Below are 20,777 nucleotides of genomic sequence, written 5' to 3' on the forward strand. Positions count from 1 at the left end.
CCAAGCAAGTTCATATTAAATATCTACTCTCCTTATTATTCTAATGATCAGCGTCAATCTTGATGGATTAGTGTATGCATTATCGACCTGGAAATATGACAGAGAGACAGTCTCGGCACGCATCACTGAAGGTACGGTTTGATTTTATGGGCAAACCCATTAGATGCGTTAATCAGGATAAAATGTCTATCTCGTCTATTTTCAGTGGCTGACCGCAATAATGAATCATTAAACATTGTGTTTCAGAGAAATCCATCTCCATTTTGGCACAAGAAATATTCTGAGATTATTTGCGTTATCTCTTATTCTCCACAAAAGCCGCATGTTTTTTTGCGCCATGCCAAATCTTTGAGTCAAATTAAAGAATGTCCACCTTCATTTTATTCCATGTGACGCACAGAGATGTTAGTTTTAAGATGAACTGTTTTTCGGGACATTGCTGTGATGCATCTATTTGTGAATATGCATATGCTGTATTCATGATTGATATTACACTTTTTTATCAAAATGATACATCGAGGCATAACATTGTTGAAACTGCACTTGTTTTTCAATTTCAGATTGTTCATAATGTGTTTATTAAAAAGATATTTCATTAAAAGATTTGGGTTTCTTGTTGTATATGCTATGATTTTATTTTTCCGGCTCACTTGAGTTCAAATTGTGCTCTTTGTGGCCCCTGAACTATAAGGAGTTTGCTTTAAACTGTCTCTTTTAAAGACCCTTTTATCTATAATCCATAATCCAGCATGTTGACATATACATGAGAGGGCAAGAGGTGTCTTTTAGGGCAGATAACACTCAGATAACACTGTGCACTGTGAGTTCTATGAACCGTGTTTATCTCTATTACAGTAGACTATAGTTTTGTCAGTGTGTGTGTGTGTGTGTGTGTGTGTAAAGCTTTGACAAAAAGCAATAATCTAAGCAACAAGGTTATTTGCATATGCTTTTGAATGACGTTCCCAGGTTCCACCACCTTGGGTTTAATCAAGCATTTCATCAGGTAACTACACATACATGTAACTGTGTGGAAATATTTCACCCTCACCAATGGTGCACTCATCAAAACCCTCCAAGCAGACAGACCTGCAAACGATTCCATCATCCATTCACCCCACCAAGTGTTAAAAAGCACCATAAATCATAACATACTATTAACTCTCCACAATAATGAGTCGACAAAATATAAGCAAACACAGAACATCCTAATAACGTAAAGTAAGATATAAAAAGTTAGATTAAGTCATTTCCTTTGTGGCTCTTGGGTGAAGTACACTGGGAACTTCCCATCTCAGATACTATGCTCTCTCCTTGTTAACTAACCTGCTGTAGTTGGTCAGAGGAGAACAACAGCCTTATTGTCTGGCCCAGGCAATATGTCTGCACCCACCCATTTCAATGACCCCACGGTTGACCTTTGCTGTTTGTGCAGCAAAGTGGCAGCGCAGTGATGTCCTGCACCGACACCTGGGAAAAGTTCTTCTTTGAATCTCTATTGATTACCCATTGCTGACTCTTAGCTGCAGAGCACTTGGCAAGAGGTTGACGTTGTCTGGGTGACAAGAGAACATAAATACATGTGGTGATGGAGGGGGTGATGATTTTTTTTTCTCAATGACAAAAAGCCAAGGCAGGAGGGCTTTGGCAAGAGACCAGAGTGTCCCCTGCACTCAGGGAGAAGCATTCCAAGTCGCACTTATTCCACTTGTTCTAGTACACAATGTCTTAAAAAATATCCCACAGTTAAAATGTGCACAGATTTCAAAAGCAACCATTGGTGCAGATGATATTCAGTGTTCTAAGGCAGTGAGGCCATGTGATGGTCAGTGCAAAACTAAATATTAAAGCCACATGACTATGACACAATAACAAATAATCAATTGAATTCCAAAGAATTAACATCACTGTAGCAAGATTCTATTTCCATGACTAAAATCTAATTATAAACAGGTGTTGAAGAAGCAAAGTCATGAGCTAATAAAGCGTCAGATAATGCAGACGATACTCTAAGGGGAGAGACTGCTTTCATTGTAAATTGTCCCCTCAGTGACTGAACTGCAAGGGCATTTACTACTAACTCAGGTCAGTCTGAAGCCAAGCCTCCTGAATATAAAATAGTCTGCAGCTTCGTCACCTGCCCTTTTCTCTGCTGGTGACTTCATTCATCAAAGTGTTGTCTAAGCAGAGCCCTTGGAACATGGAATTTATATGAGATTACACTTTTACAGGCTCCGAATGACCTGAGTAAACTACTCTGCACTGCATATACATCACCAGTCACAACCAAACTTTCCACGGTGCTGTACATATATACATGCATATGTATGTGGACTGTGTGCAATGGCAGCAACAGCAAATCAATAAAATACTACATTAGATGACCATTTATCATGATTGCTTCAGTGCTGCCGGTTCGGTGTGGAAACCTTACAGTAAATTGACAATATAGTATCTTGCATCATGCTGAGTGAACTGTGTGAGCAGCTTTAGAAAAGGCTAAGATGAAAGAGCAGTGGGTTTGGACTAATTATTTCTGCTTGCTTGATAAGGATAACTCACCATGACCATAGCGCGGGCTCAAAGTCTGGCTGTGTGACAACTACAGGCATTAATGTAACACACAAATCCACAACAGATTCAGAACAAGGGTCAAGACAAACACAAGACTACATTTATGTATTAGTCCACGTTTCCTGGGCACATGGTCTTATTGCCGTGCCTCAACAGCTGCATTTAAAATTCAACGTAACTGCTAAAAATCTACTAATCTCCTTCTACTTTGCAGATACAGATCTGTTATCACCAACACTGAAGTACAGTGGCTTTTTGATTAATGGGACTCACAAGTACCAAACATTAACTAGCCACTTGAGTCTTAAAATTACATTTTAAAAACCGTGGGGTTTCAGTCAGGGCCTTCAGTAAAAAAAAACAAAAAAAACATGCCATAGCGCACACGCACACCACTGCGCATCTATAGGCTACTGCATCATTACCACCACATCTTCCTTGAAGTCACTCAGCAAACTCAATTTCACAAGCCACTATATGACACAAAAACAAGCTTCCACATAAGCATAGGCGTCAGCTACTATTTATGATCAACAGTTTTGTCCTCACCACTTCTAAAAAAATTTATAAATGTATCATTAACACTCCAACTACCGTAAATGATGTACCTCTTCGGTGTAGTTCTTCCTCTTGAAATAATTTCCTTCTTTTCTCCAAATGATCGCAGTGAAAAGTGCACGCGAAGGAGATCAGAAACATGATGGATCGGTGGTGTTAATGCAGTGATCATAGTTTACTTCAAAACCCGCCAAAGGTTCAAACGTCGTTGATGACAACAGCGGGGGCTAGCGCCAGACACATCGCTGGGCCTGAGGCGTTCTGTCACTATGATATCACATTTTGATTGGCTGACGACACACGTCAGTCAAAGTTATAACCAAATAGGAAATGGCAGCTTCAACGAAAGGCCAGCAATACTACTAGAGCAGGTCCACGGAGCTATGCTGCGTTTAATGACATCCAGGAAAATCCAGCTCAGCTTCACAAAAAATAACCATATTCTTTCTGGAAATATAATCATAACATACTGAAAAAGTAATTGAATTCAGACACGTTCAGACACACATTAATTTGATTATTAAAAATAATATTAATTAAAAAAAATACTTTTTTGATAATGTCAGGGCCAGCAGAGAAGGCCCTGCGGGCCCTGATAGCCCACCACTGTTTAAAAGCCAATAACAAAAGTTGTTGTCATTGAAAAAGCCCACTTTTTACCCAAATACATGCAGCTAAAGTGTGAGAGGAGAGTGTTCAAGCATTTACAGGTAGCATGTGTGAATCACTGATGCCACAGCTGTAGATAGCAGTTTGTAAGATTAAGAAAAGGCTTAGATGCCACGCGTTGTATAGTCTACATTAGCTCAGAGTTTGTCAAAAATTAGCATCACATTTTTCAATGCAAAAGCTAATAAAGCAAAAACATAACCTTTTGGGCACTGAAGCAGAGCTCAAACATGCTATAGAGGTGGAATCTACCAAGGGATTGAGATAGCAGCAAGCTCAGAAAACAAGGGAATTGTTTTACTGATAATGAAATATAGACATTGGAAAAAAATTATATAAAACTTAAATAAAGTTTACCAGTATAAAATCCAACATAACATTTGAAAGATGGATTCACATACAAAACATCCATTCGTCTTCTACTGCTGTATCCTCCACATAAGGGTCATGGTGGGTGCTGTGCCAAGCCCAGCTGACATAGGGCGATAGGCAGGGTACACCAACCATCCACTGTCACACCTAAGGTGTCCAGTGAACCCACCCTAATTAAACCCAGGTCTTCTTGCTGTAAAGGAAAGAGTGCCAACCACTACAGCAACCGTGTGGCCCCACATACAAAACCAAGCAAAATCCATCGATTACCCACATTTTCTTCAACATCATCCCACCATTTGTGAGAGCCCTCCTTTAACGCAAGGGCAACAAAAGAAAGGAGATACACTAATTACATGCCAGGGCAAGGTGCACCTTAGATGACAAGTGCCATGTTCTCCCAGCTGATGCGGCCGTTTGATAAATGACACGTTCGTTTCTCTGATCCAAGGCCTTGATGAAGCAGATCCTCTCCTCAAACCATTCTGAAGATACGATAAAGCCAGCTTTCTCTTTCCATCAGTTAATGCTCAGCGTTTTCATTTACTAAATGTATATTAGATTAGTTCTCTAGCTATTTGCTTTTACTATTTCCATCCGATGAATAAATTCATTGGATGAGACCTTTAATTTTAAAATGGTAAATATGCAAACACACCAAAATGAGATTGCAATGATTCATAGCTACACAGTTTAGCTCTATTTGTTTAGAAATCAGATGACCTCAATTTTATCAAATATTTCTCTACGTTTGATAAGAAAGTAACACAGTTGACAGCGGTTAAATTGTGTCACGGTAAGGCTATGGTGCATCTCTCTCTTCATTTACTAATGAGACTGTTCACACTGGCCTTGTGTATATTAGGTACAGACCTCTGACCTATTTTTGCGTCTCACAGCACAAATATACAGTGAAAAGAGAGATTTTTATGTCTTCCCTGTGTGAGCATGTGTTTTCTCCAGGTACTCTAGCTTCCTCCTACTGTCCAGAGACATGCAGAATGGGGTTAGGTTGATTGAAGATGCTAAATTGACTTAGTGTGAATGTTAGCACAAACAGTTCTTTGTCTCTGTATGTTGGCCCTATGATAGACTGGCAACCTGTCTAGGGTGTAGCTTGCCTCTCAATCAAGATCAGCTAGGACCGGTTCCAGCTCCCCCGTCACCCTCAAAGGAGACGCAGTATAGATAATGGATGGATAAACGTTCTCTGGGACTGAAAGAAAACATTTATCACGAGGCAGCAACACAGCCACGTATTTACGTTGATGCAGAATCACACTGTTTTTGCAAAAGTGGCAAATGAGGAGCCTCGTCGTTTATGAAGGGACTCACAAAGCTTATGACAATTAAAATGGAGGAGTGGAGAAGTCAGAGCCTTCACTCCTCCTCACATGTACACCCACTATGCCCCCCCATCTCTTCACTTTGTGCTATTGACAGTCTCTGCGTTTTTAATCTACTGTGGGATTTAACCATCTTTATTGGAGTGTGACTGCATGGTGACATGTCGTAATCCTGCCCCTCCTCCACTTACCATTCCCTTCCTGCTCTATATACTCACACTCTGCTGAAATGATGCACATTGCTGATAGCTTTTTTCATGCAAGTTGACATGATATTGCACAGGGTAACAGGTATGTTGGCAGTGCATCAGAAGGAAATGAGTATAAGCAAAGAACAGGTTGTGGGACGTTGACGGATTCTTGCAGATCCTAGAAGCATAATTTGCAACGTATCCCTTTAACAGACATCCTTTAGTGACTTTGTATTAAAACTTATATCAAACATCGTTTGAAAAAAGAGCTCAAACTCTCACTACTGATTAAATGACTTTGACCAAGAAAGTTTAAATTGCACCTGTCTTGTGAAATTGTTGTCAGTAAATGTGTTTGTACAATTTAGTGCAGAATATAAACCTATCCTTCCCTTTCCAAAGTAAAGTAAAACATGTATTATGTGTCTTATTAATTACTGCAGTAAGTGATAACAACAAAGCCATGTTTACAACTGTTTTTGTCATAAAACCTTGGCTTGTCTTTAAAACTGAGATTTTAAATGGAGGAAGGGTGTGAATTTAACCTGAGCAGGTGTTGTTTACCTCTCCTCTGGGCATATTATTATTGTCTAGGGTTACTGAAACTTCCTGTCCCACATGCGCATGGTCATAAACAAAAGAATAAATGTGTTGTTTCAACCAGATCTTTTTCTGGCTCAGTACAGTATAATCCTTTCATCGGCTGATGTCTCTCCTCAAGGGTGGAGCTTAATAAACAATGGGATTAATATTAACCAGAGTGTTGCCTTAGATGGAATGGTCAAGAACAGGAATTATCGAGAGTCCAGCCTTACAACTGGCACGATTGTTTGACTCTTTATTCCAAGATTAATATCCTGAACACTGATAACAGCCAGTGTCGTCTCCCAGGGAGAGTGGCTGAACAGGAAGAAAAAGAGGGAAAGAAGAAATGAGATCTATTTGTCTCTGTGGGGAGTTACAGATGTCTTACGTAAAATACCATTCAATTTGAAATTTTAAAATAAATCCAATCTCTAAATCTCATAGAAGGTGATGATTTGCATATTGGACTGCAGTGACAAACTGATGGGTCTGTAAATGAAAAAGTCAGTAATTCGGATGCAGGGGGAGGAAATTACAAGTATATAATGAAAAAAGTATATTGTTTGTTTTTATTACCTGACAAAAGGAGGAATAAGGTGATCATGAACACCGACGTTGTTCATTTGAATACACAATATTTGATGCGTAACTGTGTTTTGTCCATTAGCTGGAGCGTATGAGCACTCGGCACTTATTTTTTAAAATATCTACAGGTAACAAACAAAAAATAAACAACCTAATAAAGACATATTTTTGTTCAAATGCATGGACAGAGAGAGTGTCAGCCTCGTAATAATATCTAATGATTCACACTCAGTTGTTTAACATAAAGAGCATTGCCCCGTATGTTTTTAATTACATAACATCTGGTTTGTGGTCCTGGCAGAAGATGTTCAACATCTGATATCAAGGACTTACCAATATTTCAATTAACGCAGAATAATAGGCACATTTTTCAATGTGAAAATGAATTAGATAACAGGTGCAAAAACAGCTGAAAAAACACCTATAGCTGTTGTTTTCTGAGTATTATTATGACGTGATGGAGGTGTCACCATCCTGCAGACTGTAGCCCAATGTTCAGTCAGCGGTGACAAGGACAGTTTTCTCTTACATTCAACATTCCTTGAAAGAAGCAGCCACATAAGAGATGTGAGCAGCCGCAAGTGTGCATATATCAAACTGCTTAAAAGACCGGGAAGCAAATCAGTCACCTGCCATTGCTTCTTTTTAACTAACAGGTGCACAAGCAACGTTTAATTCACATGGTAAGTGACAAGTTGACTACATTAACACACAGTGAAACTGAGTGAAGAAAAATAATTTGTCATAGTTGTGTCAACACCTGCACAATCCATTATAAATGTCAAAATCTTTAACTCCATCCAATGATTGTACAAAAAACAAATTCTACTGTATATTAAAGCTGCACAGCTGGAGTAAGCCTACACTATAGCTTACGGCATGTTGTGTAATATCTATTGGAACCGAGTTAAGACTTTGATGCGGGGAGGTTTGAACAAACTTTTGTCTTCCTCAGAATTAACAGAATAAACCACCACTTCACAGGGCAACACAAAACCCATGGCCCAGAGTAAAAATGATATCACCATGAAGTGAATCTGCAAAAATCAATATGTAGCTGTTGTTACCAAGCGGCTCAAGGCTGTGAAGAAGGAAGGAGGCCACACACAGATCAGGGTCATTACACTGTCTCACTGAAGAATATAAAATACCCTTTTAAGTTCATGGATGTGATGAAGTTGCATTATTTCCAGTGCATTCTGCCATTCTGCAGCTGTCAGCTCCTTTTTTCACCCAGTAAATGCCAATTTGCGATACTGTGCTAAGCACCGCCATGTGGAGTCACGGGGCAGTGACACTAGTGAGTCCAAATGGTGTGGAGTCCAAATGGTCTGTTTTACTCAATAAAAACTTGATTTCCATTGGTCTTTCAGCTCGAGTCATCTCTTCCACCCTCGCAGAAAAGAACAAAGCACGACGCAGAAGAATAAACTGCAGCATCTCAGAAAGCCTCTGTCAGAACCAGCATCGGGAACATTTTGTCATCATCAGCTTTGACTCAGTCAAGAGCTAGATTTAGTTCATGACGAAAGCTTGGGAAGACAGTTTCCCAGTATACCAATTTACTTATTACACACTTAAAGTGCACAACTCTCTGGGCTGTTTCCTCCTACTCCCATTACCATTAGCATCACTTCCCTATATGCTGCTCTGTGAGTCTGATTAAGTAGAATCCGGTGTGGGTGTTTTAGCGAAAACTTGATCCATGGCCGAGAGCTGACTTTACTTTGCAATGTCAGAGCTGAAGAGTGAGTGTTCCTTTTCTCTGTCCCAACTTCATATTCATCTCATTCATATTGAGTATAGATTATTCATATGTAGGATTAGTCACACCTCGAGTAACACAGAAAATAATGAACATGTCAGTCTGTTGGGCTTCGCCACCGATGGACTATATGCACAAAGTGCAATAAGCCCGGTTAGTTGTCACTAAGAGGAAACATGGACTTCCAGTATCGATCCAAAACGTTTGCATTGTCTGCCCTGAGGGGGCTAACGACTACATTTCATTTAAATAATTTAAATGACAGTGTCGTGAGGTGACAACAGCAGAGCACTGAAGCGTCCCTCTGTGCACAGCCGCCGCCATATTCTATAATTTGTCGTTTAATACTCTTGGTAACTTTTTATGAGAAAAAAAACTCTCCAGAGTTTCGTTTGAACTCTGCTCCTGTCAACCATAAATTCAAAATCCATTTTTCACTTGGCTGAAAGATAAGATCTCATGCTGCTGAACCAAAAAAAACATATTGCTTGTAAATTACACATGAGCAAGGACTCATTACTGCGAAAAAATGCTATGAAAATTAAATTGCTTGGTATAAAGTTTAATCATTAGTCCCTGTAGCTGATGAGACAGTAACAATGTCATGGACGGTGTTTTATGCTGTCAATAACACATATCCTAAATTACGCTATCAGAGAGCGAGAGAGAGAGAAAGACAGAAAGAAAGAGAGAGAGAGAGGCCTCTGTTCCCCATTAATGATTGATTTTTTCTTTTCTGGACAGTGTTGTGTTGATGGTTAATGTGCTATAAATGGCTAGAAATTACAATTGCATACCCTCTGACCATGTAGGAGTGAAAAAGGCTGCATAAATCTGTTGTACAAGAAAATTATTAAATAATACACAAGCAGAATGCATCTAATTCTATAAATTATAGATCGGATGTCATATGTGGGTTGTATTGTTATGTTTGAAGAAAATGAGATATGTGGGGATAATAAAGCCCCTTTTTCCACTAGCGCGGCACACCTCGCCTCGACACGGTACGGTTATTTTGCATATCCATTAGTGACAGTACCTGGTGCTTTTTTTAGTACCCTGTTATGAGACGATACTATGTGTGACATCGTCAGACTGAGTGTCATCACAGGAAGAGTCATGAACAAGTCGAACAGTAGATCAGTAAAAAAGACTTAACAATCCTAAAAATGTGGGTTAATTTCCAACAACTGCCAAGGAAATGTCTAAGAGGGGAGTCTGGTGTATTTAGTGACAGCCCTGCTGGAGCCACATCACGACCCCTGCCGCTGTATTTCAGTCCAGCGACTGTGTCAGAGTCTGTGCTCCGGTCATGGAGGAAGTACTGGAATAATATTTTTTAATTAACAGATTCTAATGATTCAGTTACACTAAAAACAACTGCTTCAATTTGTTCAGTTTGTGTGTAAAACGAAGTCACGACAGTTTCATACAGCCCAGTCAGTGATGGCTCCGCCCACGTTGAGGAGGTACTAATGGAAACGCAACCAAATCATGTCGAGGCGAGCCGTACCGAGGCAAGCTGGGACCATGTAGTGGAGACACGGCATAAGTCTTTGAAGTTGTGATAAATGAAGAGATATTAGGCTGCAGACACTTTAGGACTAAAGCTTAATGACGTCTGACACGTGGCGATAAATATCACTTTTCCAACTTATTAGTCATGACATATGTCGAACTGCCATAACATGCAGTTGCCATGTGCTCCTGCATCGTCCTCTCTTATTTATAACATGTCATGAGACTGCAGAACTATGCAAATGATGCAGCAGATGGTTTCGTATATCTATGCCCTGCAGTGGTGCATGCATGGTAAAAAAATATTAAAAAATGTATGCAAAGTGTTTTGACAGAGCAACTCAACAAACTCATCTCATCATTTAAATGCAAGGTACTGGCCAGGGAAGGAGGACGCAAACGAATGTAAATGTAAACAAAATGAAGGATAATCCTGTGTGATGAGTGCTGAACTCGACGACAACTATGGAAAATGTCTGTGCGGAATACATTGATAGGTTAAGCAGTGTTTGTTATTGTAAACAGATGGGAAATTCAGCCTTGCATGAGATTGTAACAGGAGCAGGAGAGAATCGCACCAGGACCCCAAAGACAGTACATCAAACACCCCACAGTGCAGAGCCATTTTAGCTGCTTCTTGCCAAATATTATATTCTTCTTTTCTGAAAACATTGTACTGTAATAGTTACCACTTAAGGTCATAAACCAGAATCACTTTCAGAGTTAAATTAATTCTGACAGTTTTATTGGGCAGGAATAAATTAAATCATCTTTCCTTAATAGAGGAATTCACAATGGAGAAGAATGTTAAAAGCAATTACCCGGGAAGATAAAAGCAACCACACAATATTAAGCCCCATCTTGAAAAAACAGTGAAGTGAAGCAATCATATCAAAGAAAGGCTGTGATCCATATGCACCACAGGCTCTATCACTGTAGAATTCACGTCATGTGTATAGGAGATTATTTTGCTGCACTTGCACGACAAGTTTAGTGGCGGATCAAAGGTTTGCTGATAAATGTTATCAAAAAATGACAGATATTAAAGGAGCAACACCGAGACTTGTCCAATAATAGGCCCAACTCCGTCTGTGAAACTTCTCTAAGACCTGTTCTTTCGACGAGAGATTGATGTCTTAATGATTTTTCGGGAGATAGAAAATGGGCTGCTGTCCCAAGGGAAGAAAGCTGCTCTGTGGCTCATGTGTAGGAAGTCAGTGTGCATAAAAGGAAATAATCTGTTGTCATAAGATGCATAGCCCACACAATCCTCCCTTTCTCCCATCTGCACAGCGACAGCCCATGCAGACTTGCAGAGTGACGTCAATGTGCAGATTAGAGTTTTTCTCCCACCCCCTCCCTTCCCATCTCTTCCCTTTTTATTTTACACCTGAACTAGTTGAAACCTTTAGATTACATTCACTGCAGAGAGGATAACAGTTCATGGGACAATGAAGAATACTTTACAGTTACAACACACTGAAAGTGTGAAAAGAGGCAAATTAACAAGGAAAGAATAGGATTTGGAGTTGTTGATGAAAGTGATTCCTAATAATAAAGGTAAAAAGATCCAGGACTTAATATTATACGTTAAGAATGAGAAGGTCAGGTCAGGACAAGCAAAAAAAACAAAAAATTGCTGAAACAAACGTGCAGAACTTTCGCTGTGGAGACAACTATAGAAGGAGAAGGAGAAGTTACTGGGCTTGGTCAGTTATCAATATAAAGTCTGCCCATATAATTCTGCTTCGATGGAGAGACATCGCTATCCTCTGCAAAGCTACATTTTAATGTGTCTCCATCATAGGGGTGTCACGATTTTCCAAATCCTTGATTCGATTTGATTTTTGATTTTAAGGTGATGGGTCTGCCATTTTTAGACTTGTCTAATTTAGTCTCAGATCATTGCTTTTATGTCATGATAACTCATTTAAGTGTTCCCATTTCGATTGTGTACATGGCGTCACAAATGATATAATGTCCATAATTTGTTTGCAATGTACCACTCAAAAGGCCTTATTGTCAAATTTAAATAATTTATTCAAAATATGAACGTTACAAAAATAAGGAAATGCTTGAATCATGTCACATGTCTGATGCTACAAACACGAATATAGCGCTGGCTGTCGCTTTAGCACAAGTTCAGTTTTGTGGAAGTTTGGCTCCAAATGAGGAAGGAAGAGTTGCTTACAAACTGTGGTTTTCTTGTCGACAACATGTCAGTTGTTGACAAAACTCACGGGGAACGCAAAACGCTTTCACACCGGGGATTTCAGAGACGTGGGAGGGGGTTCAAGTTCGGTCAATGTGTCGCCCAAATCAGCAGTTGCCACAGTTACTCTGAGTTAGCAGCAGCTTCAGGTTTAGGGGTTCATGGTAGTATTATGTGACAAAAGTGACATGTCCATGTGACATCAGCCCAGCAGCAGACCATGTGTGTTGGCACACATGACAAACTGTACCAGTGTCAGTACCAAGCAGCAAACAACCATCATCATGTCAGAGTTGTTACAGTCAACCTGCACCTGTTGTACGGCTGTGGATGGACTGCAAACAGGACGCCTGACGGTGTGGAGGATTTGTAATCTGCGGTCAGTGTGGGTGAAGCTCCGACTGTTCATCACTGCAGTGTGGCTGCATATCCACGAGGAAGCTTTTTTTCCCCCATTAACTCCACGTTAAGTGTGGCAGTGTAACTCGTGGCAGGTTTGCCTAAATAACTAACTACATCTGATTAATAAGGACTAAATCTACTTTTCATTTTTTTATATATCATTATCAGTAGGGGTTTCCTGCCTTCAGCCAATATAACGTTGAAAATGAGACACTGTCCTTGTATGGTGGCTGTTTCACACATGCATGCTGCATGTTTGAAGTGGCTAATTTCATGCATTTAAGACGCTAAGTAGAAGCAGCAGAATAGATTTCCCTGAGCTTCTCATTTGCCATTAAGAGAGAGGAGATGAGTCATACAGTTACTCACGGTGGTGCTTAGAACAGACACTTTTTTATATGTGTCCCTCTCACAATTTAACTACATATCTTGAGTTTAAAGGAGATTAATATTTCATGTATAAGCGTATCAAGTGTTCCTAAGACTAAAAGCTGGTGGTGAAAGGGTTACACTTGTAATTGAACTTTGGTACAGTGAAGGAAAACACAAGGACAGCCAGTGTTTCATCTTTTTTAAACTAAGGTCAACATGACACTGAATATTTCCCATTCGATCGAGAAATGCCAATCTCTTGCACACAACACCACAAACTGCAAAAGGATGCTGGTGTATTCCTGGAAGCTTAAGCTATGATGACTGAATACAGACATAAGTGCAGTGGGTAGTACATTAGCCCCTCCTTCAGATCTTTAATAGAGTGGAAACGCATTTGTTATCACTTGCCAGTCATAGTTGAACATGATAACCAAAATAGCATAACGTACATATGCATGTAGCAGTTAGAGGAGAATACAGTAACAGTGCTGATAAAGTCCATCAAGAAATTCCATCGTAGGCTTGCTGCTCATTTCTGGGTTTGTGACCAGGTCAGAACATGGGCCTTTCTGCATGGAGTTTGCATGTTCTCCCTGTGTGTGTGTGTGGGACATGGGAATTGGGCAAATTGGTTGCTAGAGAGTGTATGGTTGTTTGTCTCTATATGTGTCCCTGTAATGGACTGGCGAACTGTCCAGGGTGTACCCCGCCTATCGCCCTATGTCAGCTGAGATTGGCACTGCTCCCCCCGCGACCTTCATGTGGAGGATAAAGTGGTAAAAGACGAATGATTTTATTATGATAAAACCAAGAAAAACAGAACACCATTTCACAGCAATCCACTTGCTGTGGATTACAGACAGAAATGCTAAAGTTTGCGAAGTAGCCCTAATGGGAGACCTTTCTGAGCAAAGTTTCTCCACTCCTCTCTCTTTTTTTGCAAACCACCACCAGCTGCTAAGGGAATCAGAGAAACTTTAAACTCCCACGCAAGATCCAAAAACATGAGGAAGTCAGACAGCATCTGCGTGTAAAGGACTCCAGGGTGTAGAAAGGAAAGGAAACCTACTGCTACTGCTGTTTGTCCAAGTCTCTCAGTTTTCTGTGCTGATGACATGCTTCATTATTTCATCATTTAAATGGACTGCAATTACATAGCACTTTTCCAGTCTTTACCCATTAAGACTTTTACAGTACGAATCACATTCACACAGTCGTATGCTATGCTCTCTCTCTTCCAGCACACATCATTCATGCACTGCCTACAACCATCAGGGCCAATGTGGGGTTCAGTGAGTTGCCCAAGGACACTTGGACATGGGGACCAAACAAAGGATAAGAACCTTCTGTTTAGAAAACAAGTATTTCTACCTTTGAGCATCACTGTCTGACAAAGCAAATGTCTTTATAATCAAAACGTATCATCTTCCTTCATTTCATTCCACCAAAAGATGAGAAGCAGCGGTGAGAATCCTTTGCAGTGACCTTATGGCAATTTGGAACTTTTCTAAAGGAAGATATTTAACAATAGTTGATGGCGAACAGAGAAACAGACCAGAGTTCAAAACCGAGCACTAAAAAAAAGTTTTGCAAGATATACATGTATTGAAATATTTAACACATCATGTTGCAAACTGCTGTACATGGTGTGTAATAAGATGCATATTTAATGATGTTTCACACACAGGAAAGAGCATAAAGCACCAAAAACACCACAGGTGGTTGAAACATAATTCAGCAGCAGGTCTGTATACATGTAAACAACTTTGGTTCCAAAATATAGGCTCACACATACAGTATCTGTGGTCTGCAGAAACATGCAGTGGCACCATACATTCCTAGTGATTTCTATTCACAGCGAGTCCTGCACGAGTGCTGTGGCTGTACATGTGTGGCTGGAGGCCAACGGCTCTCTCTACATATCTAGATTTAACTAAATCTTTCATGTACTTATATCACTTTGAAATGTTCAGCTTCACCAAGATGATGATGATCTTGATTTTAAATATTATACATTTTTATTATATATTAGCTCCTCTACTTAATAATCAGACAATAAATTGAAATGTTCAGTGGAGTTTGTCAGGACTGCATCAAACCGTAAAGACATTTGTCAGGTTAAATTTGGTGTGGGGGGGCGGGGGCAGGGGCTGAAAGCCAGTTAAATTTTTTTTTTTTTTTTAACAGAGGGGTGTACATGTACAAAGCTGTCCGAAACCCTACAACAAAGGGTGTCATTTCTGGGTCACGAAGCCCTTTCAAGTTTAATATGGCTCTTTAATCGCACTGAATGTGATTGCAAGTTACAAAAGATTCTGACTACAAGGTATAAGAAAAAAAAATAGACTTTAAATGAAGGTGATCTCCGGAGGAGACAATTTGTCGTGGGAATAGCGGAGAATCTGTGGATTTTAGACGTTTTTTCGCCTTCACAGAAGCCATTAGTCACAGCCCAGCCTCTCCTTATTTTTGCCCAAGTACCTTCAGTGAGTTTGAGATCACCAAGTGATGCAAGACTCTTTTTTGTTACATTCACAGATTTCCAAGTGAGCAATGCTCTTCATATTTGAAATAGTTTACTGAAAGTAATTTATGTCTCTTTTTTTTGGTCTTGCACGTTGCAAACAAACCCAGTGTGGAAGACAAAAAAAAAAGTACATACATATAAACAGTGAAACAAAACAATGAAGACAGCTCCTAATCTGCGCATAATCACTTTATATAACAGCTGAAAGCTGCAGAGCTGATAAAATGCCTGCTGATTGTTTGATAGTGGAATAACCACATCCAACATCCCAGCCATTATTTCTCCTCACTTTCAGGGAGTGAAAACCAGCCATCAGTGTCACAATGTACTAGAACCCATCAGATCGCAAAGATCCCGTTCATGTTGAAGCCAACCTTCAATACTGTAGTGACTGACAGATATGAAATATTGCTTGTAGCCGATTCACTCATGTAGCCTACAGTATGTCTCCAGCAGACATGCCATGTCATGTTGCGCTGGCTGTCAGTCTGAGTTTACAGCGAGCCACCTGTAGCTGTCATATCATTATTTTTATGCTCGCTTGTTTTCTCTAACTGCCGCCGCAGAGTGTTCACGTTGGATCACTTTGACCTTTGTCATGTGAACAGTGAGTCCATGAACGCTGATTATTTTACTTCTTATCCTGTGATATTCCAATAAGTTTCCACGGGAAGAAAATCACTGGAGCTTGCCTGTGCCATTTCTTAATCTACATTCAATCAAAGCACCTTGTACTTTACTGCAGTGCTCTTTGAACCCACAGACCTGTTCAGACCTCAACCGTAAGTGGTTCCTACCTTCCATTTGCATTTAACCAAGGACTGCATACTAACATGTTATCTTTTATTCACTGCAACACGAGGGGTAACCGAATGAAATAAAGCAAGACTTATAAATAAGAGCATCTGAGCAGAGATACAGCACTGATTACACTGGACGCCAAACACTTGTCAGAGTAAACATGGAGGAATATTCATGACATGGAGCTTTCAATAAAAGCCTTAACCACAGTAATAATTATGCAGAAGGCGTCTCTAATTTTACAGTGCGACACTCACATCCGCAGTTTGCTCAAAGAAAGGAAAATGTGATCCAGCAATAGAGATACTTTGTATTCTATTAGACGAGACTGATCTTATAACATCATCTAGGCTAGAATAAAAACATATCAAGCCAGCTGCCAGTATAACAAAAAAAAGCTGAAATTTAATATTATTTTGATTCAGTTTCCTAACAATCCAATTGTTAAGTTCTTAATCCCTTGAAGGAATATCTGTGAAGGGTGAAGCAGGCAGTAATATCGGCATTTTTTTTATTGGATATCATTAAAGCCATCATCAAAAAGAAAAATCCTTCAATACCTCACACATTACTAATGTAAAAACATGCACTAATACAATACAAGAGCATAAATTGGACAGAGATAAACAACAATGTTTGCCTACTTAAATTCTACAGTTTATTGCATATTAATTTCTCCCTAATAAGAAGTAAGAAATCATAAAATCGGATCTATAAAACTGCGGGCAACTCGAATAATTTAGAGTTGGTCATAAGGTCTGGTCATAAAGTAATCAATTCTATTATTCTTTTTTTGTATTTATGGGTATTCACCAACAGTCTCCTTTTGCTGATGTCTAATATTAAAGTGTGATATTGTTGGTACAGCTAAAGAAATATATTGTTTAATAAACTGTGAATTGTGCAGTGTCATGTTATTGTTGTTTTATGCACCACATGAAACACTACAGTAAAGTAGTCCCGCACTTATTTTGAACAGCTTCTCGTCCCCAATCAGGCATCTTGCCTACCTGGAGGATATTAACTCTGAGGGCCACTTCCTCTGAAAATGATTCACCAGGAAAAGCAGCAAAACTCAAACACCAGAACATCTCATTCTCACCCTTTGTATACATTCATTTACCAGACAACTTGCACAGACACACGGAGGTCTCTTTGAGTCTGGAGACCATCTGTCACATTTGTTTTTACGTCACTGTATACATACTTATATAGTTTTAGAAAATAGGAGGTAACCATTGCCAAATCAAAAGACAAAGGCTGACCAATTTTCCAGGATGAGATTTATCTATGAATGTTTGACCTACAGGGTGTAAGAAATGTAGTCAGATCAATCCTCATAATGGTTGTGTCTGCACTGATGCTGCAATAGTCAATCAGATGTAACAAGCGCACCAGAGGCTATATGCTATAGATATATATACAGCTATATGTTGCAAGCATGGACATGCAATTATGTCGGCAGCTCAGTGGAGCTACAAGTGTGTTGTCTTTTTTTTTTTAAATACACAAAATTATAGCACAGCACAGAACAAGTTCCCATAATCTACTTGATTGATTTCTCCCTCACCTCAAAAAAAGTATTTCTGATTCTGATTCTGTGCTGACATTTGTCAAAGTACAACAACGGTGTAGGCAAGATAATTGATAGGAAAATGGGAGTTTTGTTCCATGATGAGCTCATCATTTGACCGTCTGAAGACAAAAACGTCTGGATGACAGAGATGAGAGGCCACTGACCAAAGCTGTCCTAAAACAATGGTTTGATCCCATTGAAACACACATGGTTGAATTGTATATAAGTGTGAATGATAAAAGGTGATATCCAAGGAAATGTTAAACTAAAGAAAACAGCCTTGGCGACATTCTGTCCACAGCATTGATATTTTAGGGTTAAAACAGTGGCGGAAACTCAACCTGTAACAGCTGCTGTGAAGTCTGACCTTTCTCTAACTACATTTCAAATCATCCAAATGCTACTGAGCCTTTGGTGTTTGATTAGTGAAGGACGATCCCACACATCCAACAGCTGCAAGACAAAAGGTGCGTCTGAGCTTAACCTCAGCAAGGCTTACCCACAGGCATCTTTATATCAACTTCATGTTAAGTCCAGCTGAACTAATGATTTCCTGTTAGGGTCAGCAAAGGTTAAAAAACACTTCAAAACTATAGAATCCGCCGCTAACAGATACGATTCGTTTGTACAGTGTGCTGCTCTGGTGATGTAGCCAGGAGAGCGAGAACTCTCATGTGAACAGCTTCAGACAGCAGCAGTGCAGCGCGTATATATGAACCCATGATGTTCCACGATGTGGAGAACAGAAAGCACCAAAGGGACAGGGGCAGCATCACAACAGAGGGACACGATGATCAAATTACCGGCACCGCCAGGTGTTTATCTGCTGCACATCTTCGAATGATTTGTGGCTGTGCAGAAATGAAACTCACATGTGATCATAAAAGAGGAAGAATTATTCAGGCTGTGAGATGAGATGGAGATATAGTTCATATAGATCCAGAAATCATGAAAGGAAAGATCATCCTGTGACATGTATTATAAGCGCATCCATGGAGGAGGAGAGAGAGAGAGAGACACGCGACACTGATGACACTGCTGTGCTGAGCTTAGACTGCTGTGATGCTGAAGGAGGCAAATCTGCATCGATGAGGACACACTCTGGTGTCTTTTCAAGGCAGCAACTTTAATATCTGTTGAGTTCCTGCGCTTACTTGTGTGTGTGTGTGTGTGTGTGTATAAGTCATGATGAGCAGAGCAGAGGAGTGTGCTTTTTCAGCAGGTCATATAGTTACAATATAGTTACAGTTCACAATTCCAGGCTACAGCTGCTGTATATACGCACACACACACACACACACACACACACACACATATACATATGTATATTTACATAGGCATTTTTAGTCAATGCAGATAAATTAAGACTTGAAAGACAACCAGGCCTCCTGCTACAGTGTCTCTTCTGCACAGCCCGCAGTGCAAAGCTGAACTGAATCCGACCATTTATTCAGATTGATCCCTCACATCCACGACTCCGTGGGGGTGAAAGTTGGCACGAGGCGACAAAGCACAGCACCGACCGCCTCCACCTGGACGCCTTGTTAATGGCTACTTTGTTGTGTGTCATTGTCACACACACACACACGCGCGCGCGCGCGCGCGTTGACAGTCGGGCTATTGTTAGACCACACGCATGGATCGCAGGGCATGCGAGAGGTGCACACTGCGTGGAATAAATAAATAAAATAAAATAAAATAAAATAAAATAAATTAATAAATACAGGATACGGCAGGGTCAGACTCACCGACGGCTAAATCCAGTAGATCCGCGCACAGGAGCAAACACAATGAGAAGGCGGTCATCTTTCCCTTATTTCGCAATAAATCCCAAACTCCATCTGCGTTTACATGCCCGCCAGGTTTCGGCTGATGTGTAATCCCCACCATTCCAGAGGTATGCGATGGAAAGGTGCCCCAAAACTATTCATGATGCAGCTCAAGTCTGAGTGGAGAAATCGGGAGAAGTTGACAGTGAATACGGCATTCAGAGCGTCGCCAATCGAGCAGCAGACCCAAAAACAGAGGAGCGGAAATGTGTATATATATATAGAAATAGAAATATATATACCCCCGTTCAAAAAAGACACAAAAATGACTCACAAGCCGGAACGTTATATTTCCCTCCCAGTTTGAACAATAGGGAGCTGCGCTGAGCCGCGGAGCAGATCAGGCTCTGGAAAAACGGTAGTTTGGATGAAAATCTCTCTCTCTCTCCCTCTCTCTCCCTCCCTCTCTCTCTCTCCCGCCCTGCAGACACACGCACAGTTATTTCCTGATCAGTCGCTCTTTTATTTCACACAAATGTCCTTAATCCCGCCCTGGATTCAGACCCATCTAATTCTGTCCATTAAGCCGATTTGTTTCTTTTTGGTTTGTTCTTATAAAACACATTATTAAACATGTATGTGTGTGCATATACACATATATACACACACATATGTATACATATATATGTATATATGTATACATATATATGTGTGTGTGTACATATATTTGTATATATATATGTATGTACATATATGTGTATATATGTATACACACATATATATATAGATATGTACATAAAGAATATATACCTGTATATTACATCTCTACAAAAACTGAGGGAGGATAAACATCATTAACTACACTAAACATTTATGTGAATACATTCTTTGTTTTCTTGATTAGCGATGAAATGGGTAAATATGGCAGACTAAAGTCAAACTTCTGGTTCAA

General features: G+C 39.9%; 1 protein-coding gene across 3 annotated transcripts in view; it reads right to left on the bottom strand.

The window, feature by feature from the left end:
* Positions 1–20,274, bottom strand: part of igsf21a (immunoglobin superfamily, member 21a) — a 146,092-nt gene extending 125,818 nt beyond the window's left edge. Inside the window, exons 1-2 of one of the 3 annotated variants that reach the window (XM_044023330.1) lie at positions 20,160–20,274; positions 19,805–20,001 (exon numbers count right to left, since the gene is read on the bottom strand). In XM_044023330.1, coding sequence (XP_043879265.1) covers positions 19,805–19,946 — 142 coding nt within the window. In that variant the 5' untranslated portion in view covers positions 19,947–20,001; positions 20,160–20,274. Of the gene's footprint in view, positions 1–19,804 lie in introns of all 3 variants that reach the window. The other 2 variants (XM_044023331.1, XM_044023329.1) reach the window with 2 other exon arrangements.
* Between the last annotated feature and the right edge of the window lie 503 nt (positions 20,275–20,777).

Source organism: Solea senegalensis, linkage group LG4, assembly GCF_019176455.1.
Source record: "Solea senegalensis isolate Sse05_10M linkage group LG4, IFAPA_SoseM_1, whole genome shotgun sequence".
In the NCBI taxonomy this organism is placed as follows: Eukaryota; Metazoa; Chordata; class Actinopteri; order Pleuronectiformes; family Soleidae; genus Solea; species Solea senegalensis.